This window comes from Amblyomma maculatum, chromosome 5 (genome assembly GCF_055883805.1).
Source record: "Amblyomma maculatum isolate TAMU_Amacu chromosome 5, ASM5588380v1, whole genome shotgun sequence".
NCBI lineage: Eukaryota > Metazoa > Arthropoda > Arachnida > Ixodida > Ixodidae > Amblyomma > Amblyomma maculatum.
Window position 1 is genome coordinate 28,859,587 of NC_139348.1, and position 25,977 is coordinate 28,885,563.

The window sequence follows — 25,977 nt, forward strand, 5'->3', positions numbered from 1 at the left end:
TTGGTTGCTATCGCCGCCGCCGAGTTGCTTAGTTCTTTTGCGGGCGCAAGTCAGCCCAATAAAGACTTTCTTCAGTGCAATAATCGACGCTTAATTTGTGTGAACGACCTTGTCACCACTACGTGATACCTGGTGGAGGTGCTGCCTTTGATTCTTCAAGCGAAGACACAAGTGAAGGCGAAAGACGTTGGAAAAAGACTCTCTGCCATATATCGTCTTGTTGTTCAGCGCTCCGACGTCTTACCCTGGCGTAACAAATTGGTGGCCAGGTGCTGGGTACGACTGCCCTCAAGACGCATCCTCAAGACGCATCCTGGAGCTTCGTGAGAGCGCTCAACCACAAGACGATAAAGCAGGGAGCTCAGCTGGTAAACGGCAGCGCGTCCGGCACGAGAGTCTTTTTCCAACGTCTTTCTCCTTCACTTGTGTTCTAAACTTCATCTTCTTCTGTACTGTTACAATATATATATATATATATATATATATATATATATATATATATATATATATATTGTTACGTGCTTTGTACGCACGGGGGTTTTATTTACAGGGATCGGTCCAAACAGAACTGCGGCGGCGAAGCGTACAAACGTCCCTCTGTCCTTGTTCTTCTTCACCGATCTACCCGACCGTTCTTCATCTTCCGTCGACGTTCTACGAAGGCGCGTGACCTTATATATATTGAGCATTCCGTGGATGTTCTTTAATTTATACATGCCATGATCTTCCTCTTTCATTTGTACATACCATCATCATCGTCCCGCGGCGCCGGCTTCGGCACACGCCTCGGTTTTGTCATCGGATTAAAACGCTAGACAAGGCATCGCTGACCTTGCCGTCTCAACCTAGCCTTCTTTCACAAGTGGTGGAGGTGAAATTCGATCCCCTTGCTGCCTTGGGCCCTTCCTCTCGCAGGAGCTACGTTCCGGTCGCCGTTTCGCAACTGCCACCATAGTCATGTCCACCGAGAGCGATCCCGACCCGGCCGGACCCTCTACCTCGGCTCACGACAACGCGACCCGCCGCTGTTCGCTGGTCATCGCGACGATGACGTCGATGACTGGCTCGACACATATGAACGCTGCAGTGCCTTCAACCGTGGGATGACGTTTATTTCTATGCGTCATACATGGAGGCCGTGCTTGCACTTTGCCGGCGCATTAGTCCCACCATGACGGAACCTGAACGTGTGCACCACGTCTTAAAAGTGATCAATTATATGGCTTGTCACACATTAGTTGCCCAGAATCCTTCAAATGTTGATTCAGTTATTACGACCTACCAACGCCTCGACCAGCTGCAGTCCTCTCGATACAGCCCGGCTTCGCAACTGGTCCGACCTCTGCTGACCTTGATCTGCGGGCAATGATTCGAGCAATCATCCGCGAGGAGCTCCAAGCCCTCAATACCTTCTGTCGACATAAGTGCGATCATTCTTCCGCACCTTCTAATGACGCCGTTCTCCGCAACATGATTAAAGAAGAATTAGCAACCATTACCCACCCTATGACATCCGAACCTCCGGCAACCCGCCCAGCGCCAACCTACGCGCACGTCGCTGCATCCCCCCCTTCTTTGTTTCCGCCGCCCCGACCGGCACCAACCTACCATCACGTCAATGCAATGGCGATGGCTCAAGCTACACCACCCTATTACGCACCTTTGCGTCCCTCCCGACCAGTCTGCTATTACTGTGGTATTAGAGGACATATATCCCGCTTCTGTCATCGCCGCCTTCAGAACGAGCGCCGTGGTTACGACACCTTCGAAAGTGAGATGCTTTCAACCTCATATTATGAACGAAAGGTCTATTCCAAGCCCACCTCGACGATCCTCCCCACCTCCTGTATTTTTGTTTGAGCCTCGTGGGAACCATTTATCCCGACGCCGGTCCCCATCCTCACACCGCCGCTCAGTTTCCCCTCTCCGCCCCGCAACCGCTCTCCCTGTCCGCCATCCGGAAAACTACGTGTTGCAGTTTCCGGAGGTCAAACTACACTTTGCGAACTTTCTAAAAGTCCTCATGATCGCCCGTGTAAGGTGATTGCGGTTATCGCTGAAGGTTTACTGGTCGAAGATTTGATTGATACAGGGGCTGCAATTTCTGTAATTCACGCTGATTTGTGCAACCGTTTGCGAAAAGTGACAACACCATATGATGGGCCTGAACTCCGTGGAGCCAATGACGTCCCTTTGCTCCCTTCAGCGAGGTGCACCGTACGAGTTTTTATCGACGGCATCCGCCATCATGTGCAGTTTTCTGTGCTCTCACCTTGTGCGCATCTGATGATTTTTGGATGGGATTTTTTGTCAACCGCTTCAGCGTTAATTTCTTGTGGTGACGGTGTTATCCATATGACAGACAGCGATTTTTCATCTGACTTTTCTGAACGACATCATCCCCTCGTTACCGCCGCTGATACTGTTTTGCCTCCTCAGTGCGAAAAACTGCTTACTGTTGTTTCTGACCACATCACTGAAGGGGACGTCTTCATAGCACCATCTTATCGTCATCTTGCACGCGGCATCGCCTTCCCGTCAAGTCTTGTCCGGTTCCACAACGGCTCAGCGCCAATAGCGGCCACTAACACTTGACGTGAATCCCTCGTGCTCACAAAAGGAACTTCCCTGCATTGCATGGTGGATGTTCAACCTTTTTTCACTGATTGTGCTCACCCCCCCCCCGCCTCAGCAACGGGTTTCGTCAGACGTCTCTCTTCCTGTTCTCACAAAGACTATTAATCCTAAACCCACGCCGAACCAACGCCAAGAACTGCTGACATTGCTTCGACACCACCAAGTCATTTTTGATGCCACTTCCCCACCACTGGGACGGAGTAGTGTTGCGCACCATCGCATCATTACTGAAGGTAACTCTATCGTTCGCCGACGGCCTTATCGGGTTCCCCTCTCTGAACGAAAAGTAATTCAAGAAAATGTCAATGACATGCTCCATCGCAATATTATTCGTCCCTCAACAAGCCCATGGTCCTCCCCAGTAGTGCTAGTTAAAAAAAAAGGACGGCTCGGTGCGCTTTTGTGTTGATTACCGCGCACTCAACAAAATTACCCGCAAAGATGTACATCCGATGCCGCGAATCAATGACGCCTTGACTCTCTCCAAGGCTCCGAATATTTCTCGACCTTGGACCACCGCTCAGGTTATTGGCAAATACCTATGCAAGAGGACGACAAAGAGCGAACCGCTTTCGCAACACCCGATGGCCTTTACGAATTTAATGTTATGCCTTTCGGACTTTGTAACGCACCAGCGACAAAGAATGATCGACACTGTACTTCGTGGCCTAAAATGGAGAACTTGTTTGTGTTACTTGGACGACATTGTTATCTTTTCGGCAACTTTTAATGGCCATCTCACGCGCCTGAATGAAGTCCTCACCTGTCTCGCTTCGGCAGGCCTTCAGTTCAACGCCAAGAAGTGCCACTTTGCACAAAAGGAAATTAGAATATTGGGACATCTGGTCAGCCATGACGGCATTCGTTCAGATCCTGAAAAAATTATCGCGGTCTTGAACTTTGCTCATCTACAACGGACTACAGATTTTCGCAATTTCCTGGGCCTTGCGTCTTATTTCCGGCGTTTTATAAGGCATTTTGCAACTATTGCTGCACCACTTCATGAGCTACTTAAAGCACGCAGCCCTTTCGTGTGGACTGAACAGTGCGAGACTGCTCACATCAGATCCTGTTCTTGGCCACTTCAGTGACAGCGCTCCAACTATCCTGCACACCAATGCCAGTGGTCACGGTCTTGACGCTGTGCTTCTGCAGCGTGATGCAACATGGCGTGAGAAAGTGATTGCCTTTGACAGTCGGACTCTGACTCCAGCTGAGAAAAACTACACCATTACCGAGCAGGAGTGTCTTGCCGTCGTCTGGGCTGTCCAGAAATTTCGCCCTTACCTATACGGTCGGCACTTCACAGTTGTGACCGACCACCATGCTCTTTGCTGATTGTCTTCACTCAAAAATTTTACAGGCCGACTTGGCCGCTGGATTCTACGCCTGCCAGAATACCATTTCGATGTCACTTATAAATCTGGTCGCCAACACCAAGACGCCGACGCTCTTTCTCGCTGTCCACTTTCGGATCAGCTTGCTGTTTTTCTTCCCAATGCATTTCCACCTCTGACCATAGCCGACCATATCTTTGCCCGACTTATATCACAACAGTTTGTTTTGACGACTCTGAGAACAAGCACGCTTTCCGCTCAGAGCAATTAGCCGATGCCTACTGCCGTCCTATCATCGACCGCCTTATCGGCGCTTCGGACCCGCCCAATGCAAGGCTTCGCCGACAGCTTCGCAATTTCAAGCTCGAAGATGGCATCCTACTCCGTTACGTGTATCGCCCTGATGGAGCTCGCTGGATGCCAGTTGTGCCTCGCGTGCTTCGCCCACGTATACTGGCGACTCTCCACGATGACGCTACTGCAGTTCACCTTGGTTTTGACAAAACCTACGACCGCGTGAGAAAGCGATTCTTTTGGCCCGGCTTATCTTCCACCTTTGCCAAATACGTCGCATCCTGCCCTGTGTGCCAACGTCGCAAACGGTTGACTTCTTCGCCCGCTGGCCTTCTACAACCTCTGCCTTGTCCCGCCACGCCATTTGACGTAGTTGGCATCGACTTATATAGTCCCCTACCTCTATCCGATGAGGGTAACCATTGGAATATAAGAGCTGTTGATCACCTCACACGCTACGCTGAGACAGCACCTGTACCAACTGGTTCCGCTGAAGAAGTAGCAAATTTCTTTTTGCGATCAATTGTATTGCGTCATGGCGCTCCTCGGGCGCTCCTACGTGACCGCGGTACAGTCTTCTTATCGAAAGTCGTTGCGAAGTTCTTCACGCGTCATCCACCCTTCATAAGACAACCTCAAGCTACCATCCCCAGACTAACGCTCTTACTGAGCGATTTCAACGCACCTCGTCGGATATGACATCCATGTACATCATGCCAGATCATCGAAATCGGGACACTATTCTACATTCGCCTATAATGCAGCAGTACAGCGACATCCGGTTACGGTCCATTTTTCCTTGATATGGCCGTCCTCTCACTACAATTCTCGACACTTCCTTCATCTCTACGCCCGACTATTCCACATCAGTACCTAACCATGTTTATCTCGTGTGGCCAGATGCCGTCATCTAGCCCGCCCCAACAGAGCAGCGTGCCAGGAAGACCGCAAGACTCGCTATGATTCTACACATCGCGTGGTCTCTTTTCGTCCTGGTGACGAAGCACTGCTTTGTACACCATTGCGCACCCCTGGCCTTAGTGACGAATTCCACCACCGCTACGTAGGTCCCTATGAGGTCATCAACCAAACTTCCCCAGTTAACTACAAAGTGACGCCAGTTGATCCCCCAGCCGATCGGCGCCACCGTGGAACTGAAATTGTTCATGTATCTCGCTTGAAACCGTTTGTGCGCCGCGATGCATCGGTTAGTTAAGAGTGGCCAGGTTGGCCGCATCCGACCTTCCGGGCAGATTGTGTGAGCCTTCCGTGGATGTTCTTTAATTTGTACATGCCATGATCTGCCTCTTTCATTTGTACATACCATCATCATCGTCCCGCGGCGCCGGCTCCGGCACGCGCCTGTGTTTTGTCGTCGGATTAAAACGCTAGACAAGGCATCGCTGGCATTGCCGTCCCGACCATATATATATATATATATATATATATATATATATATATATATATATATATATATATATATATATATATATAGAGAGAGAGAGAGAGAGAGAGAGAGAGAGAGAGGGCGATGATTAGGCAGGCAGGCAAGGGGGTGGATGGATGGATGGATGAATGGACGGACGGATGGATGGGTGGGTGAATGGATGGATGGATGGATGGATGGATGGATGGATGGATGGATGGATGGATGGATGGATGGATGGATGGATGGATGGATGGATGGATGGATGGATGGATGGATGGATGGATGGATGGATGGATGGATGGATGGATGGATGGATGGATGGATGGATGGATGGATGGATATACGTTTTTTTCTTAAAGTTTGTTCTGGAGCTTTGCATCCTTTAAGAAATGGAGAACATTTAAGTTCGACCAGTGCATCTTCTCCCAAAAGCAGGCTGGGATGGAGAGGCATCTGTTCTGTGTAAAAACGTGCAAAATATTTTTTCCTTAACTTCTCCAGTTCAGTGCATGAAATTAGAACGTGGTTTATTGTTAGTTCACCTCCGCTTTTTTCAGAGAGAGGTCGTGTCTTCTTTCTTTAGAATGAAGGTATGTGTCAAATGAGTGTGTCCGATGCGAATGCGAAATAAAATGACTTCGATGAAGCGTTTTTGCTGACTGCATGATTTTCATTCTTCAATAATCGGCTTGATAAGGTGCAATTTATTATTTATTTCGTTGTTCCATGAGGTCTACCATTTTACTCTCAGTTTTCTCTTTACAAGCCTTAGAACATCTTTATGTTGTATGTTGACTGGCTGTATTTTAGTATGACGGGTTGCTGCAGCACATGCATAAGCTCTCTCATTGCCGCTGATTCCAACATGGCTTGGTACCCAACAGAATTTAAGTGTATGCCCCTGTGTTTCTGCGGCTATTATATTATGATTGATTTTTCCGATTAGAGGTTTTGTAGTATTTCTATGATTTAATGCTGTTATAACGCTGAGAGAATCGGTATAAATGATGCTATTTTCAAAACCTGTCCTTAATATTTTTATGCTGCCGAAGATGTGGCGTGACATTCAGCTGTGAAAATTGATGAGGACTACCATAATTGTACTATTTTCTCACATTTTTTTCTTGTACCACAGTACTTCTAACGTGAGATACTGTTTTAGACCTATCTGTATAGAACGCTGTGTAGTATCTGTATTTGTCATTTAGTGCCAAGAACTCTTGTACTATGTGTTCATGTGGCGTTTGTTTCTTAAGGAAGTGTGTCAAGTTAAAGTTGTGTACAGTGGGGAAATGGTACCAGGGGGGCAGTGGACTGCGTTTTCGGGCAATGTTTGGAAGATAATCAAGTATGTCTAATTATTGGCATATCTGTTGAAAACAAAAAAATAATGGTCTGATTGCTTGGCGTTTGTTGTTAAACAGGGTTCTGGATGAGTACTTTTACCTACGGGGTAGCAAAGGTGTTTTGGTCGTGACCGGATCTTAAGAATGTATGAACATATTAGCATGATTCTTCTGTCCTCTAGAGATGGCTCATTAGTTTCCACATAACGACTGCTTATAGGTGATGTCCTGTAGGCTCCGGTTGAGAGACGCAAACGTGAATTATGTGCAGGGTCCAATCGTTTCAAATATGAGGGTCTTGCTGAACCATACACTATGCTACCATAATTGAGGCAAGAGCGCACTACAGAGCGGCAGATATGTAAGGGCCAAACGTAACCAGGCTGCAGGATCTGCTTCTGAGCCATGTGGTAGCAGAGTCATACGACGTCTGATGCTCTAAATCTGTACAGTGTAAAGGTGAGCACTAGTCCTCACTTCTTGGCTAGATGTGATAAGGTGGGAATCCTTATTAGCTTTATAATTCAAATGAGAAGGAAAACATGCTGCCTGGTTACTTTCGGCAAAGACGGTACATTCGATCAGACCACCACTTGAGAGGACCTTTATTATATTGAGAGCTTTAGATGCTTTCTTTTTTACCACCTGGGATTCTTTAACGTGCACTGACATCGCCCAGCACACGGGCGTCCTCCACTGCGGCGTCCCTGATAGCCTGGGTTGCTTTGTGACGTTAATCCCCACGAACCAAACCAAAACCTTTCTTTTTTATGGAATTTATATGAGGGACGAAAGAGAGCTTTCTGTCAAAAGTTAAACCAAGGAATCTGTGTTCGTGTTTTACTGGTAGTGTAATTCCATTAGGGCAGATGGTGAGGTCAGTGCGCAGTCCTCGTCTAAGAGAGAAAAGGACGGCTACTGACTTATTGACAAGAAAGCCTACGCTACTTCTCGCCTCTCCGGTAAACCGCAATAGCACAATACATGTCCTTCCTTCAGTACAGTATACGCCTCATTTGGCCTCCTAACCTCGCCAAGCCCTATGATATCTCATTTCATACCCTCTAGTTCCTCTAACAGCTCTGCTAATCAGCCTCACTAGCTACGGTTTTAGCATTAAATGATGCCAGGGTCAGTTTCCAATGGCGGCCTGTCCAGCGGAGCCAGAACGTTTTAGCATCTCCCGCTGCGTCACAGGTCTGACCGCTACCGTGGTTAGTTGCTCTGCAGTCGCTGGCGACTGAGGGCCGAGGTTTCACAGGACTAATTGTAGGAGGAAGGGCGACGTGGTAAAGAACAAATCTCTCCAAAATGAAGGAGCCTAGTTCTGACGCTTTTGCATGACGAAGAACGTGCCTCGCGTTCCTATCGGATGATCAACGGGTGTGATTGTATGTGTGTGTTTGTGTTTGTGTTGGGTTTGTTTGTGTGTGTGTGTGTGTTGTGTGTGTGTGTGTGTGTGTGTGTGTGTGTGTGTGTGTGTGTGTGTGTGTGTGTGTGTGTGTGTGTGTGTGTGTGTGTGTGTGTGTGTGTGTGTGTGTGTGTGTGTGTGTGTGTGTGTGTGTGTGTGTGTGTGTGTGTGTGTGTGTGTGTGTGTGTGTGTGTGTGTGTGTGTGTGTGTGTGTGTGTGTGTGTGTGTGTGTGTGTGTGTGTGTGTGTGTGTGTGTGTGTGTGTGTGTGTGTGTGTGTGTGTGTGTGTGTGTGTGTGTGTGTGTGTGTGTGTGTGTGTGTGTGTGTGTGTGTGTGTGTGTGTGTGTGTGTGTGTGTGTGTGTGTGTGTGTGTGTGTGTGTGTGTGTGTGTGTGTGTGTGTGTGTGTGTGTGTGTGTGTGTGTGTGTGTGTGTGCAATGTATATGTGAAGTGGGTCCGGCGGATCAATGTGTGTGTGTGGGGGGGGGGGGGGGGGGTGTTGGGTCCGGCGGATCAATGACACATCATGGGGGACTTTGCCAAATTGCCGACTGAAGCTACGCCCAGGGCATATACCGCCCGAACTTCAAAGTGCGGTGCAAAGTACAGACAAGGACACTCAACTACGGGCCGTCCAGGAGGCCCGGGTTGCCCTGGAAAAGCAAAAACTTCACAGCCCACCACAAACGGACCAAAATGGGGTAATGCAGAGTGGAGCATAATCCTGGGTCGACGCTCGGCCACCGTCACGACGCATTAAACCGTCAGTTGCCGGCATTTCATTAAAGGTATACCCACCTACCTACCTACCTCGCGACAGTATATACAGCTCGTTCACACAGTATATACAGCTTAACGTAATTTAGAATTGAGAACAAGTGAATTCGCATCCAAATCAATACGCATCCGTTCTTTATGGACGTTCATCATCATCATCATCATCAGCCTGATTATACCCACTGCAGTGCGAAGGCCACTCCCATATCTCTCCACTTAACCCAGTTCTGTGCTAGCTGCATCCACTTGACCCCCGCGAACTTCTTCATCTCATCTGCCCACCTAACTTTCTGCCGCCCCTGCTACGCTTTCCTTCCCTTGGAATCCAGTTTGTTACCGTAAGCGACCATCGGTTATCCTCTCTTCGCACTACATGTCCTTCCCATGCCCATTTCTTCTTCTTAATTTCCGCTAGAATGTCAGTAGCTTGAGTTATTTCTCTGACCCACTCTGCATGCTTCCTATCTCTTAATGTTACCCCTACCATTTTTCGTTCCATAGCCCTTTGAGTGGTCCTCAACTTAAGTAGAACTCTCTTGGTTAGCCTCCACGTTTCAGCGCCATAGGTGAGTACAGGTAAGATGCAACTGTTGTATACTTTCCTCTTGAGCGATACCGGTAAGCTGCTAGTCGTAATCTGCGAGTGCTTGCCAAATGCGCTCCATCCCAATCTTATTCTTCTTATTTCCTTTTCATGGACGTTCAGGGGGCGTCATACCATTTCGCTTCTCATTTAGGATGGAAGCCACTTTTACAATAAGGATTCGAACCGACGACGTATGCACCTTTAATCGTATGGCGTGGATGAAAACCGAGAAGTAAGATACTGCTACTTCCTTTCCTGATAAACTAACAAAAGAAACATTGAAGCAAAATGTGGAGTTGAATACACTTCGCGCCTACTCTTATCGCATCTCAAATGGCCTCCTGATATTTAATATTTTACTCAGAACAGAGAAATCGCATTTGCGTAAATAAAAGGGGGCTGCTGTTGTGCGACTGTGAGCGACGGCCACTTGAGGAGTGATAAATTCACTTTCACTCTCTCAACTCTGACGTTACAATGATCATGAGATAGACTGGAAAACACTTTCGTTCGGGAGCTCGCGAAAGCTGATCACAATTGTTATGATTTTATGCAATAAAAACTATTACGGTTGATCAGCTGAGGGAAACAACTCGGTAATGACAATTACGTGGCAGTTATCCGGTGCGCGATGCTAGGCGTTTTACCGAAAAAGCCAGAAAAGCTGTGCTTTCAAGATTCGGCACGCGACTTTTCGTCTTCCTATTTCATGGTGAACTTTTAAACTTCCGAGTTTTCCTCTGTAAAACTGAAACGTCGCGAGCGTTCACTTCAGACTGACTGCAGTCTCTACTTACAGGCGATGCGCCGCCATGAGCGAACGAAGCGACCAGGACGAGTAACAGCACAGAGGCAGGATTGAGAGCCATCGCTGGAATGTCGAAAGCAGCACTGTGGACTACAGCGACCTGTTCGTACGCGCTCAAACCACAAAGCAAACACTGTCTGCTTAATTGAACGTATTTTTATGGCGCACATGTGTGTTAGCGTGCGCAGAAAAATAAGCACAAAATAAAAGGGCATTAACCGGTTCTGAACAAGTGTGATGTCCACGTGCCGCCAAAAGCACGTCACATAAATTGCACCTCCCGTACCAACGCGAAGTTTCCGCGAAAGACGCACAGTAAAGCGAAATCTCGGAACTTTTACCGCACGTGTAATAAACTTTAGGTAGATAGGAATATATATATATATATATATATATATATATATATATATATATATATATATATATATATATATATATATATATATATATATATATATATACATATATATATATATATATATATATATATATATATATATATATATATATATATATATATATATATATATATGTATATATATATAAAAGCTTTATTTTCCATAACCGATGGAGGGAGACGAGGCTAAACAGCTTAAGTGGTCGTCGCCCCCCCCCCTACATGAGAACGACACGTGGCACGTCACAGCAAGGCATACAATACCAACAAAAAAAAATACCGGTCCACAGATATGTTGGCGTGGGCAGTGCACAAGGTTGACAGCATAATACAGTGGCAAACAGAAATTCTAGGCACCGTAGTGGAGACTAGGAGATCGAAAAATTTCACAACCATGAAAAAAAAAAATTGATCTATGCAAATCTCTTGCATTTGAAATCCCAGTTGAGTCACATGCACGCACGGCATACAAAAGAGGAGTATATAAAAGCATCAGTAATGACATCGCCAAAAAAAAAACAATGAAGAAATGAACACCACGGGAAAAGGATGTAATTTCAAACAGTTGTACAATAATAATACTCCTAGTGTATGTCATTCTTTTTACTGAAAGAAAATGTTTTTAATCTGCTTAGCATAGCTGGGAAATGTCGGCATTATTGCGCGAACAGCAATTTAAAAGGAAAGAAAGACTTATATTAGTTACTCTAAAACAGCGCTAGAACACGGGTAATTAGAAAGAAACAAAAACGCATTATGCTGACTGACAACTAAACTTTTTTTCACGAAGCGTTTCTTTTTATACTCAGAGACTGATAAAAAGTCGACAAACACTCCCGCCACATGTCCAAATACGACATCCTCGCCTTTCCAAAAAAGCCTTTTCCTTCGCTTGAAGTGCTAGTGAAGTGGTATACCTACTCAAGTTTCCTTATCCCCGCCGGGAGACGCAGAGGTTGGGGCGCTCGACTACTATTCCCAAAGATGCGGGATTAAACCCCGCCCTCGGCGGCCGCTTTTCGTTGCCGGCGAAAGCAAGGTGCCCGTGTTCTGTGCGATGCCAGTGCTCGTCAAAAACCCCAGGTGGTAACAATTCCTGGACTCCTCCACTACGGCGTCTCTCATAGCCTGAGTTGATTAGGGACATTAAACACCACAAAGCAAACAAATAATCGTGTTTCTGTACTATCTGTTATGTTTACTGCTTCAATAATTTCTCTTGCTACTTGCTCTTGGTTTCAGCCTGTTACTTCCGTTCTTAGGAAGCACGGCTCATGAGCACTTCAAGTCATGAGAGTGGTCGACAAGATTCCCGTCCCTTTTCCGCTTTATATTGGTCTTGTGCTCACGAATCCTATATTTTAAACAGCTTCTCGTTTGACCAACGTATGTCTTTCCGCATTTCAGTCAAATTATACACAATTTATTTGTTTTTTCATGCGACCGCAGTGGCTTTGGGTTTCTTTCCACAGCCTTTGGTGTTCCTTTCTGTGTAGGGTAGTATTTTACACATTTTCGCCAAATTGTCTGGTGCGGGAAAAAACACACCTTTGTTGTCACCCGGGAAGCAATTCTCTTAGGTTATTTATTTTATTTTTATTTTATTTTGTAATACTGCGAAGTCGTTTGACTCCAAGCAGGGGTGAGCAAACATACAATTAAAAAAGGCACAACAAAGTTACACGAGCTTCATGTAAGGAAAAACGGATGATATAAAAAACAAAGGTTTCACATGCGAGAGACTGTCAAGCTATCAATAAACATTTCTACATTCGGGTTGTTCACTACACATATCGGCAGATCATTCCACTCTGCAATTGTTTTGACAAAAAAAGAATGTTTAACTTTATTAGAGTATGCTCGCATTTCTTCTAGCATTTTTCCATGATTAAAACACTTACTTGCGTGCGAAACAGGAGTAATACAGTCATGGGAGTTAATTTTAATTAGATTGTTGTATATTAGGCACAAAAATTTCAACCTTGCTTCAGTGCGCCTTTCCTGAAGGGATTCTAAACTTAGGGAGTTGATCATGTCTGAAACACTGTCTGTGCGCTTGAATCTGTTACAGATGAAACGGACTGCGATCCTTTGCACTCTCTAATTTCGAAATATTCTTGGCTGTGTAATGGTCCCATAGACAACATGCATATTCGAGAAGAGGACGCGCGAAAGCCTTGTACGCTGCCAATTTCACGTAGCTGGGGTCTTTGACAGTTGTCGCCTCAAACACCTGAGAGTTGTCGGAGCTTTCCCGCAAATAACATCAATGTGGCCGTTACAACTTAGGTTATCGCTTATCTGGATGCCAAGGTATTTTACAGACGTGGATTCTGAAAGTTTTACGCCAGCTGTACAATATGGACGTGTCACGATAGTTTCATTTTTACAAACTCTGAGGACCAAGCATTTATTATTGTTAAAAAACATGCCCCATTGTGTGCACCAATCAGAGATCTTCTGCAGATTACTGTTAAGCTTATATGGTCTACTGTGGAGTTAATTGTCGAGTATACAGCGCAGTCAACAGCAAATAGTTTAGCTCTAACTTCTGGGTCAACTATATTCGTTAAGTCGTTTACATAGATCAGAAATAAATAGGGCCTAGAACAGATCCTTGTGGGACACCAGATAAAACCGGTAGTGGATCAGAGTACTCACTGTTAACATTAACATATTGAAATCAGCCTTCTATAGGTAGGCTTTAATAAGGTCAATAATGTTAGGATTGATCCCACCAATGTAAAGTTTTTCTACGAGTTTAGTGTGCGGAACCTTATCAAAGGCTTTGGCGAAATCCAGGAAAACAGCGTGCATTTGTAGTTTTTTATTACCTGCGATAAAAAAAAATGACAAGTAATCAGTTGTGAGACGGTAGATACGTCATGCCTAAACCCATGGTGTTTATTAGAAATAAAATTGCTAGACTCCAAAAATTCTCCCAAGGCACGGCAAATCACATGTTCAAACGTTTTGCAACTGATCTAGAGCAAAGAAATTGGGCGATAATTACGCAATTAAGCTTCCTTGTTTCCCATAAAGATTGGCACGACACTTGCAGTTTTCCATTGTGACGGTACTGCGCACTGAGCCAAACAGGCATTGAAGATAACAAAGAGATAATGGGACAACCATTCTGCATAGCGGCGAAGAACAGCTGGTGGAATGTTATCAGGCCCACTAGACTTTTTGACGTACAGTTTCAAAAACAGGTTAAAAATACCTTCGCGGGAGACAACATCTGGCATTAAAGAGGAATAATCGTCTGGCTTAGAAGGAAAACTCGAGTTTGTATGAGCATAAACCGATTTAAAATACTCATTGAATACGTTAGAAATGTTTTTTGGTCCTGTGACAGGTGAACCCTTGACTGTTAGTGACATACTGCGTTGTTGTGTGCCATTTATGTAACGCCAGAACTTTTCTAGAGCTTCTCTAAGAAAACGAATAAGCGTATTCGTAAAACATGAGTCCCTGGTTTGCTGATATTACTTTTTAATAAGCTGCCCAATATGCTCACATTTGCCTCATTCCGTTTACTAGTACGCCGCATCCGCTTTAATTTACGTTTAGTGAGGATTATGTCCCGCGTAATCCAAGGGTTATGTTTCTTTTTCTTTACAATATTAGGAACATACATTGTCAAGCATTTAAGGTATAGTTTTTTAAATATGCACCATAATACATTTACATTCTTCTCAGCCTAAAAGATGGCAAAATGAGTCTCTAGAAAATCCAGGATTCCCACATCATCAGCTCTATTAAAATTTTTTACGACAATGGGTCGTTTTTCACATTCAACATTAGCTGACAGTGAAAAAGTACGCGAAACGTGATTATGGTCAGATTCATCTTTTAAAACATCAACAGAAATACACTTAAGGACATGGCAACCGAACACTAAATCAAGAATGTGGGATACAGAGGTTCATATTCTGGTTGGTCTCTCAACAATCTGCGTCAGAGTACATGTAAAGGCAATATGCAAAAGGAGCTCAGAATGATCAGAATTGGCAACCATAGCATCCTTGCGAGACCAATCGATATAAGGCGAGTTAAATTTATCAGCTAAAATAAGCTTCACTCGGTCGCCACGAAAACGTTGAACGTAATCACACAGGTCTTCGAGAAAAGCGACATCCGCATTAGGAGGTCGATATACTACGCCCAATACAATAGTGTTGCACTGAAATCAATCTTACAAGGCAGATATTCATGATTGGGAATCCCAGGTAGAAGTACAACAGGTAAACTGTCCTTAAGTACTATCGCGATCGCGACTCCTCCTCCGCGCGTCGGCCTATCGCGTCGCAAAATTCTGTAGGCGGGGGGAACAATACGTCGTCAGGGATGTCAAAATGTAGCCAGGTTTCTGTCACGAACGTAACGTGGGGGTCCAGTTCATAAAGGAGCGCTTCGAATTCGGCGGTCTTATTTGCGATGCCTTGTGGGTTGAGAAATGATTCGCAACAGGCTGCTCTTATCGGCCCGTCATTTATAGTTTAAAAGAGTGCGTTGTTGGGCGAGTCGGTCAGACATATCTTCAAGGTATACTGCGCAGACACAAAACAAGGACGAGAGGGTACACAACAAGCGCAGTCGCGACTGAAATACACATGGAAGGAAACACATCTTATACGCCTTCAAGCGTCATATCTAATCCCATGCGCAGTTCAGAAATCTGCCTTCTTTTTCATAAAGGCTGATTGAACGGTCGCTTACACAATCATCCCCACGCTTACCAATGAAAAACGCCTCGGCAAGTTGACGTGCGACCCTGGTCTCTGCTTCACTTTAAAATTTTTGTTTTCTTCAGCAAAGGTAGACATGGCTTGTCACGTGTAGCTCCCGGACAAGCGCCGCAGTGCGAGGCTAAATTCGACCCTGTCTTCGTCCTCATAGAAAGCTGGTGTTCCCTTAAGCGGTCATTTAAACATCTGCCCGTCTGACCGATGTATGCCCTTCCACAGGTTAGGGGGGCCTCGTAAACAACGCCGGTCCGACAACTAACATATGGGTTGGCATTACGCTTCACGCAGTCTTGCGTACTTTTCCCTTCGGACATGATAAGCGGCATAACGAGGCCAATTTGCACGGTGCAGAAAGCACCACCGGCACGTCGCATCTTTTCGCCACATTCTTCAAGTTGTGGGAAACCCTGTGGAGGTAGGGCAGCACCGCAGGCCTTCTTTTCTCTGACCTGCCACCTTCCTGGCACGGTCTGGCTTTCAGCTTCTTTAATTCTTTCGTTTCTGACGTCGAGCGACTGCACGTCTCGACGATGAGGCAGCACTTTCACTATCACCAGTTTGGCCACCAGAATCATCATAATGTTCATTCGACGTAGCAAGCATTCCTCTTTCTTTTCTTTCTTCGTCCCACGCATACGTGTTCCCATTGATAACTAGCTTGTAAAGTTTTAGGTGTACTTTGTCTTCGGGATTGCAACTATCTTTAACGGTAGACAAGAGCAGCTTTCGTACTTTTTGAATTCGAAGAGGGTATTCCTCAGATAATGACATGCCTGAACCGTTCAGTTTTTTCGCATTCCTAAGGAGGTCCATTTTTTCATTAAAGTCGGAGAATCGTATTATCACTGGTCGGCTCTTATCCTCAGATTGCCTGCCAATACGGCGTATGCATTCAGCACTTCCTGCTTCAATTCATATTTTCCCTTCGAACACTTCTGTTAACACAACATCCTTCAGGCTCTTCGAGATTTCTGTGCTGTCTTCCTTGACCGCGAAGATAAGTTATTACGCCGAGAGCATACTCTAGGTCTTCAACTTTGCTACACAGTGATGAAATCTGTTCCTGTAGCTCCAGAATAGAACTTTAACTTTCTTATACCCTCTTTACTGTTGGTGCAAAAGATTCTATTTTTTCTTCGATGGCAGTCAGCCTTCGGTTTCACTGTGATATATGGCCCTCTAACTTCTCCCTGATACATTTTAGCTCACTAGATGACATTTTCTGATTTTCGATTATAGTTTCCAGCTGTTCAGACAGTCAATGGGCCTGGATTGGACTCTACGTCTCCCCTTAGCAAAAGCACCAGAAGGCAGAATGAGTCAAAAGAATCCGCCACACACTCACATAACACCTCTGAGCAAGGGAGCACGACCAAACATAACGAGTCACTGTTAAATTCAAGACATTGATTATTACTAACCTGCACGAAAAAGAGGAGATGGGTTAGATGAGTCTGCATCTTGCAGCTGATCCCCTGCTCACTGGCGAAAAACGCTTGGGGGGCTTGTTGCAATGCGTCCAGCGATGTCGTTCTGGCATGACCGTGACGCGTACGGAAAAGTTCCGACAAGTTCACATCACTGACATTTGACGCTGAGCTTTGACAATCGAAGATGGGCAGTACAGGCACAGACAGTCCACGATGGTAGGCGCACGGTGACTCTGGTCCCGCTTTGCCTTCATGGAAAAGACCACCGCACGCAACAAAAAAAAGAGGAGACGGTTTAGATGCGTCTGCATCTTCCAGCTGCTCCCTTGCTCTATAGATGAATGGATGGTTAAGAATGTACCTTGTGAATATTTGGAATCACGATTGCATTTTGCGTTTTTCTACCTACATCATGGCTATTTGCTGTCTTTTTTTTGCGCGAAGTAATTTGAACATATCTTCTGCCACCGAGATCAATATTGGATATAGATACCCTGCGTCTTTAAACCTACCCACTTACTGCTTAAAGTTATCATAGATCAATTCCAGCGAGATTTTTCCAGACTGTTTTGAAAACAAAACTTACAATCGCTCTCTTCACTAGTTTATAATGTGAGGGGCTAAATGGCAACAAGCCATCTTCTGTGCTGGTACTTCAAGCAAGTTTCATGTGGAAAAAGCAAAAGCCTCACGGCGAGAAACCGAATGGTGTCATCAATCATTTTTTTTCATACGTAACTGTTAGCGACTCCAGGGATTCATTAAAAACAGCAAGCAGCTCTGCTACAGCAGAATCGTATTCACTTTCATGACGGTTAAAATGCACCAAAAATCATCCACTAATCTGAACATTTCAACTTCCTCAGCTTTAAGTTCCCGGCTTTTGTGACTCTCTATTGACTACGTTGATAACGGGGAGCACTGTTTAAATGAGAGGATCCGTGAACACAAGACCGATTTGGAGCGAAAAAAGGACGGGAAGCTTGCAGACCATAATCATGATTGCAAGTGTGAATCTTCTAAAGGACAGAGGTAATAGGCCCAAATCAAGACCAAATAGCAAGAGAAATTATTGAAGCAGTAAAAATAGCAGATTGCAAAGAAATATGGGTAAGCAGCCCTTCCCTTGCACTTCAAGCGAAAGAAAGGGCTTTTTCTGAAGAGCGAGGGTGAAGTATTTCGACTTGTGATGGGACCTCTTGTCGACTTTTTATCAGCCTCTGTATATACTGTAACGGGTATTGCGCCAAACGTCGAGGCAACGCCCTGAGCCTAGAAGACTGCCGAAGTCCGAGAGCGGTCCGAGCAGAGGTCTGAGCGCGGTTCCAGGCAACCAACTTCGTCGTCTACGCCAACCAGCAACCACTTCATCGTCTACGTCAACTAGCCACTGATTGTCTCCGCTTCTTCGTCGACTATAGTTTGTATCACTGCCTCCCTCCTCTGTAGCATCGACTCGATGCGACGCGGTGCTACTAGGAAGCAGTCAGCGAAAGGGTGCACTAAAGTGTCACAAGGACCCAGCGGCGTTGACGAAAAGTTCAGTCATGCACGATCATGATAGGTCTTTAGCCGAACCACGTGCACGACTTCAGGACGCTGTGGCCTTCGGGATGGAGCTGAAGCTACGGGAATAACGGCGTAGGTGACGTCACTGATACGACGAACAATCTCGTAAGGGCCGAAGTATCAGCGTAGTAACTTTTCAGATAGGCCGCGATGACGAACAGGTGTCCACACCCGGACGAAGTCGCCCGGCTCGTAAGTGACGATTCTTCGGCTGAGGTTATACCGAGCAGCGTCATCCGGCTTTTGGCGGTGGATTCTGAGGCGTGCTAGTTGCCGCGCGTCCTCAGCACGCTGACCAAAGATGTCAGCGTCAAGTTCGGCGCCAGAGCCGCAAGAAGGACCACCTGGCATCATGGCATCCAACGGCGTGCTCACAGGCAACCGAAGACAAGTTGGAACGGGGTCAGTCGCGTCGTCTCTTGAGTGGCGGTACTGTACGCGAAAGTTATATAGGGCAAAATCGCATCCCAGGTGCGATGTTCTGCGTCCACATGAATAGAAATCATGTCGGTGAGGGTGCGATTGAGGCGCTCCACCAGCCCGTTGGTCTGAGGGTGATACGCCGTCGCACGTCGATGGCTAGTGTGAGTCAAAGTCATGACCAACCGGATTAGGCGAGCCGTAAAAGCTGTTCCACGGTCAGTGATTACCACGGCGGGGGCGCCATGACGTAGGACAATGTTATGAACGAAAATATGAGCAAGACGGAAAATAAACGACACCGACCAAAAGTAGAAAGATGGAATGACGTTTCGGCTCCCACACGGGAGCCTTGTTCACAATGAGGCGAAGCGGGAAACCGTTGCCTTAAATACGGCGCATCACAGAACCCAGACATCTTGCGTACACAGGGGGCAGATTACCATGATTACGGTTTATCGTATTTGCTGTAGTCTGAATGATCAGCGACTCAAGATAGAGCCGTGATGCTCTGTTCCTTTCTTTCGCTATCACACGTGCCTGTGCCCAGTCAATGTTGTGTTTGGCAGATACCGAATGCTCGGCCAGCGCGTTCGAAGCCACCCGCTGTTTCCTCACGTCGTTTTGATGATCGCGCAATCTTCTTTCAAAATCCCCTGACTCGCCAATGTAGACAGCTGCGCAGTCGGCACATGGGATTGCGTATACGACGCCTGGGAACTTTTCCTTTCTGAGTGGGTCCTTCACTTGCACCAATTCTCCCCTGAGCTTGTAGGCTGGCACATGCGCAGTCTGCACGTCGTAGCGACGCAGTATACGGGCCAGCATTTCACTAACGCCTGGGACATACGGAATCGATGCCCGCTTTCGGGTGCCTGGTATCCGATGCAGCGCAGGGCGTGCAAGCTGTCGTTCCACAGAGTCAATAAAATGTCCAGGGTAGCCGCAAGCAGACAAATCATGGCGTATGCGCAAGGTGTCAGCACCCCTATCTTCTCTTTTTGTGCATATTCTTTCGTTTCGACGGAGGAGCGAGGCAACCACGGAACGCTTTTGGGAAACAGGGTGAACAGAAGTGAAATGAAGGTAGTGGTCGGTGTGCGTTGGTTTTCGGTATACGTTGAAGGTTAACCCTGACGGTTCACGGGAGACCAGTACATCCAGGAATGGGAGGCGGCCATTGACTTCTTCTTCAATGGTAAACTGTATTGCTGGTTCCATACTGTTAAGGTGTAGGCTAAAAGCGTCCAGCGTTTCTTTTTTCAAGACACAAAAGCAATCGTCCACGTATCTCAGAAAAACTTTGGGGGGACGCGTGAACGATGCTAGTGCCCGAGTCTCGAGGTTTTCCATTGTCAAATTGGCCACCGTGACCGAAATCGATGCCCCCATTGCGGCTCCGTGAATCTGCTTGTACGGTACTTGCTCAAAAGTGAAGTAAGTGTTTGAGAGGCAGAAGCGAAGAAGTCTAGCCAAATCTTGTACTTCGAAGGGAGACCTTTCTGGTAGCGTGCGGTCAGTTTCGAGGGCGGAGGTGCAGACATCCACAGCAAGGTCTATCGGCACGCTTGTTTATAAGCGTGCCGATAGACCTTGCTGTAGATGTCTGCACCTCCGCCCTCGAAACTGACCGCACGCTACCAGAAAGGTCTCCCTTCGAAGTACAAGATTTCGCTAGACTTCTTCGCTTCTGCCTCTCAAACACTTACTTCACTTTTGAGCAAGTACCGTACAAGCAGATTCACGGAGCCGCAATGGGGGCATCGATTTCGGTCACGGTGGCCAATTTGACAATGGAAAACCTCGAGACTCGGGCACTAGCATCGTTCACGCGTCCCACCAAAGTTTTTCTGAGATACGTGGACGATTGCTTTTGTGTCTTGAAGAAAGAAACGCTGGACGCTTTTAGCCTACACCTTAACAGTATGGAACCAGCAATACAGTTTACCATTGAAGAAGAAGTCAATGGCCGCCTCCCATTCCTGGATGTACTGGTCTCCCGTGAACCGTCAGGGTTAACCTTCAACGTATACCGAAAACCAACGCACACCGGCCACTACCTTCATTTCACTTCTGTTCACCCTGTTTCCCAAAAGCGTTCCGTGGTTGCCTCGCTCCTCCGTCGAAACGAACGAATATGCACAAAAAGAGAAGATAGGTGTGCTGACACCTTGCGCATACGCCATGATTTGTCTGCTTGCGGCTACCCTGGACATTTTATTGACTCTGTGGAACGACAGCTTGCACGCCCTGCGCTGCATCGGACCCCAGGCACCCGAAAGCGGGCATCGATTCCGTATGTCCCAGGCGTTAGTGAAACGCTGGCCCGTATACTGCGTCGCTACGACGTGCAGACTGCGCATGTGCCAGCCTACAAGCTCAGGGGAGAATTGGTGCAAGTGAAGGACCCACTCAGAAAGGAAAAGTTCCCAGGCGTCGTATACGCAATCCCATGTGCCGACTGCGCAGCTGTCTACATTGGCGAGTCAGGGGATTTTGAAAGAAGATTGCGCGATCATCAAAACGACGTGAGGAAACAGCGGGTGGCTTCGAACGCGCTGGCCGAGCATTCGGTATCTGCCAAACACAACATTGACTGGGCACAGGCACGTGTGATAGCGAAAGAAAGGAACAGAGCATCACGGCTCTATCTTGAGTCGCTGATCATTCAGACTACAGCAAATACGATAAACCGTAATCATGGTAATCTGCCCCCTGTGTACGCAAGATGTCTGGATTCTGTGATGCGCCGTATTTAAGGCAACGGTTTCCCGCTTCGCCTCATTGTGAACAAGGCTCCCGTGTGGGAGCCGAAACGTCATTCCATCTTTCTTCTTTTGGTCGGTGTCGTTTATTTTCCGTCATGTCCCATCCCGACCAGACGGGCTTCCTACAAACTCTTGACTTCAAATATGAGCAACTTCGCCTGCAGTACCTTTAACAAGGGACGCGGTCTCTGCGTACCGTGTTAGGTATTCTGTCGCGACGACTACCCAGCGGTTGCCAGACGAGGACTTCGGAAAAGGACTGAGAAGATCCATGCCCACTTGATGGAAAGGGGTCTTCGGCGGAGCAATAGGCCGAACAAATCCAGCGGGTTTCAATAGCGGAGACTTCCGACGTTGGCAGTCACGACAGGAGCGTACATAGGCCCGCACCGATGGGAATCATCATCATCAGCCTGACTATACCCACCGCAGGGCGAAGGCCTCTCCCACATTTCTCCACTTAACCCGCTTCTGTGCTAGCTGCATCCACTTGACCCCTGCGAACGTCTTAACCTCATCCACCCACCTAACTTTCTGCCTCCCCCTGCTACGCTTTCCTTCCCTTGGAATCCAGTTTGTTACCCTAAGCGACCATCGGTTATCCTCTCTTCGCACTACATGTCCTGCCCATGCCCATTTCTTCTTCTTAATTTCCACTAGAATGTCGGTAACCTGAGTTATTTCTCTGACCCACTCTGCACGCTTCCTATCTCTTAATGTTACCCCTACCATTTTTCGTTCCATAGCCCTCTGGGTTGTCCTCAACTTAAGTAGAACTCTCTTGGTTAGCCCCCACGTTTCAGCCCCATAGGTGAGTACAGATAAGATGCAACTGTTGTATACTTCCTCTTGAGCGATACCGGTAAGCTGCTAGTCATAATCTGCGAGTGCTTGCCAAATCTTGAAATTTCCTTTTCATGGTCCGATGGGAGTAACCTGGGCCAATAATACTTTTGACGAATTCGTGCAAGTGTACGGCTCACCCCCAGGTGGCCGGCGGTGGATTCATCATGACAGGCACTCAATATATCTCGGCGCAACTCGGAGGGCACAACAAGGAGAAACGTCTCTTCACTGTTAGCAAAATTTCGCTTGTAGAGCACGTTACCACGTAAAGTGAACGTTTGAAGCCCACGATGAAAAACACGGGGAATACAGGCGTCGGCGCCCTGCAGATAGTCGACGAGTGACGCTAATTCTGGGTCCATTCTCTGCAGCTGCGTCATTAAGGGTTGTACTAATAGCCCCCAGAAAGGGAAAATCATCGGCCGTTTCTTTTGGACACATGGCGATGGGCGAGCGCGACAGACAGTCAGCATCCTGATGTTTCCGTCCTGATTTGTATTCGACTGTTACGTCATACTCTTGTAATCTAAGGCTCAATCTAGCCAATCGTCCTGAGGGGTCTCTGAGGCTCGCGAGCCAGCATAATGAATGGTGGTCGCTTATAACGCGGAAAGGTCGGGCGTAGAGGTATGGTCGGAACTTGGTGAGGGCCCATATTACCGCCAGACATTCTTTTTCAGTTGTTGAATAGTTGGTTTCGGATCGGATAAGTGTTCGGCTCGCGTAAGCGATGACCCGTTCTGCACCGTCTTGCCACTGAATTAGTACTGCACCAACTCCAACCTTGCTGGCATCAGTGTGAACGTCAGTTGCGGCGTTTACGTCAAAATGGCCTAGTATCGGGGGATTCTGTAGGCGGCTGCGAAGCTCAAAAAAAGCGGCCTCTTGTTCACTTCTCCACAGGAACGGCGTGTCATCTCGAGTCAGTGTAGTTAGCGGTTCTGCGATGTGCGAAAAGTCTCGTACAAAGCGTCTGTAATAGGAGCACAAACCTCAGAACCGTCGAACAGCTTTCTTGTCAGTAGGGTGCGGAAAACCACAAACGGCAGCTGTCTTTTCAGGGTCCGGGCGAACACCTTTTGCGCTGACCACGTGACCAAGGAAGCGAAGTTCCTCAAAGCCGAAGTGACATTTCTCCGGTTTGATTGTCAGGTTGGCGTCTCGGAGAGCTTTTAACACAAGGCGTAACCTTTCTAGGTGTTGGTCGAAGGTGGTCGAAAATATGACGACATCGTCCAGGTAAACCAAACACGACTGCCACTTCAATCCGGACAGAACGGTGTCCATCATGCGTTGGAACGTGGCTGGCGCCGAACATAGGCCGAACGGTAGCACCTTAAACTCATACAAGCCATCGGGTGTCACGAAAGCCGTCTACTCCCGATCTCTCTCATCCACTTCTATTCGCCAGTACCCACGTTTTAGGTCTAGCGACTAGAAGTATCGGGCATCTCGCAGTCGATAGAGTGCGTCGCCTATGCGGGGAAGTGTGTAAACGTCCTTTTTAGTGACGAGATTAAGTTTTCTGTAATCGACACAGAACCGCAGAGTGTTGTCCTTTCTGACGAGAACAACCGGCGAAGCCCACGGGCTTGTAGACGGCTGAATGACATCGTCGGAAAGCATTTCGGTGACCTGTCTCTGAACCGCTGCTCGTTCCGTTGGAGAAACGCGGTATGGGCGTTGGCATACGGGGCGCGTGGTCTCGTCTGTTATTATACGGTACTTGGCGACCGGAGTTCGGCCCACTTTGGAAGACTTTGCGAAGCAGTCTGCAAAATCTGCCAAGACATCCGAAAGCAGATCCTTCTGAGCCGGCGATAACTCGTTGTTTGTTTCGACAGGTGGCAGAACGTGACGAGGTCCAGTGTCGTCTTGAAGGGCTTCTTCCACGGTGCACAAATGTGGACACTCCGCGACGTCTTGGAGGAAGGAGATCACCGTGCCTTTGACGAGGTGCTGAAATTCGTTCGAAAAGTTGGTGAGCAGAACGGTAGTGCAGCCATCCCGTAGGTGGACGAGACCTCGGGCAACAATGAGACCCCTCTCAAGCAGCAGCAGGATATGACCCTCCGCCATGCCCTCAAAGTCATGAAATAGGTCATTCTGCACGCGCATTACGACACTGCACCGTGGCGGCACCATGACATTATCCTCCACAATACGCAGAGCATGGCTACAGGGATCGCAGGTGTTGAAGCGTGCCACTGCCCGTTTAGTCGAGAATGTGACTCGTGCCTCGTGTAGGTCGATCACAGCAGCGTTTGCCTGCAGAAAGTCGAGCCCCAGAATCAAATATCTCGAACATTCGCGCAAGACAACGAATTCCCCGACGTAGACGAAACCGCGGATGCCAATTCGGGCTGTGCACCTTCCGGCCGGGCTAATGAGGTGACCTCCAGCCGTGCGAACGCTAGGGCCCAACCATGGCGTCACAACTTTGCTCAATTCCTGGGCGAGGGCGTGGCTCATCACTGAATAGTCTGCACCGGTGTCAAGTAAAGCGATCGTGTCAGTTCCGTCAAGTGTCACGCACAAATCATATGTAGCGCGTCGGATGCTGTCGCTACCGTGCCCCTGTGAGAAATCAGCGTGTCGGTGTATCGGCGTCGGAAGATCTTCAATTTTTCCGACAGCAGCGGCCTTGCCTCCGGGGGCCGCTGGAATTAGTTTTCCCGGTGTGGACTGGGAGAACGCTGCTCAGTATTGCTGGCGTCTCTGCGAGTGCTTGGGGAATGGTACCGCAGCGGAGATGACGATCCTGAGTCATAGCACCTGTATCTCCCATGCCTCTGACAGGCCGATAGATGAGCTTCAATTTCGCGCGGCCGTTAGCCGTTCCGCGGACAGGGCGCATCGGGTCCGAAGCGGCGAAGTCCCACTCGGCGATACGGGCATGCACGGTAAATGTGACCGGCCTCCCTGCAGTGGTAGCAGATTGGCCTGCGGTCCCACGTACGCCACACGTCCGACTTGCGAGGGCGTGGAACAGGCACCACAGCTTGAGCCGATGCGTCATACGGACTGATGTGGCTAACCACCGGTGTCGGGTCAATAGGACCACGGGCAGCTGCTTGACGTGCAACGAACGCATACGTTCGTTTGTCGTCGACCCGTGGAGGCATGGTAGAGACAGCATCGTAGGCAGCTGCCTGACGAACAACGGATGTGTG

General features: G+C 47.5%; 1 protein-coding gene across 1 annotated transcript in view; it reads right to left on the minus strand.

The window, feature by feature from the left end:
* LOC146187919 (uncharacterized) overlaps positions 1-10,719 on the minus strand; it is a 52,765-nt gene extending 42,046 nt beyond the window's left edge. Inside the window, exon 1 of the mRNA XM_084603062.1 lies at positions 10,613-10,719. Within this exon, the coding sequence (XP_084459188.1) occupies positions 10,613-10,684 (72 nt within the window). The 5' untranslated portion in view covers positions 10,685-10,719. The remainder of the gene's footprint in view (positions 1-10,612) is intronic.
* Between the last annotated feature and the right edge of the window lie 15,258 nt (positions 10,720-25,977).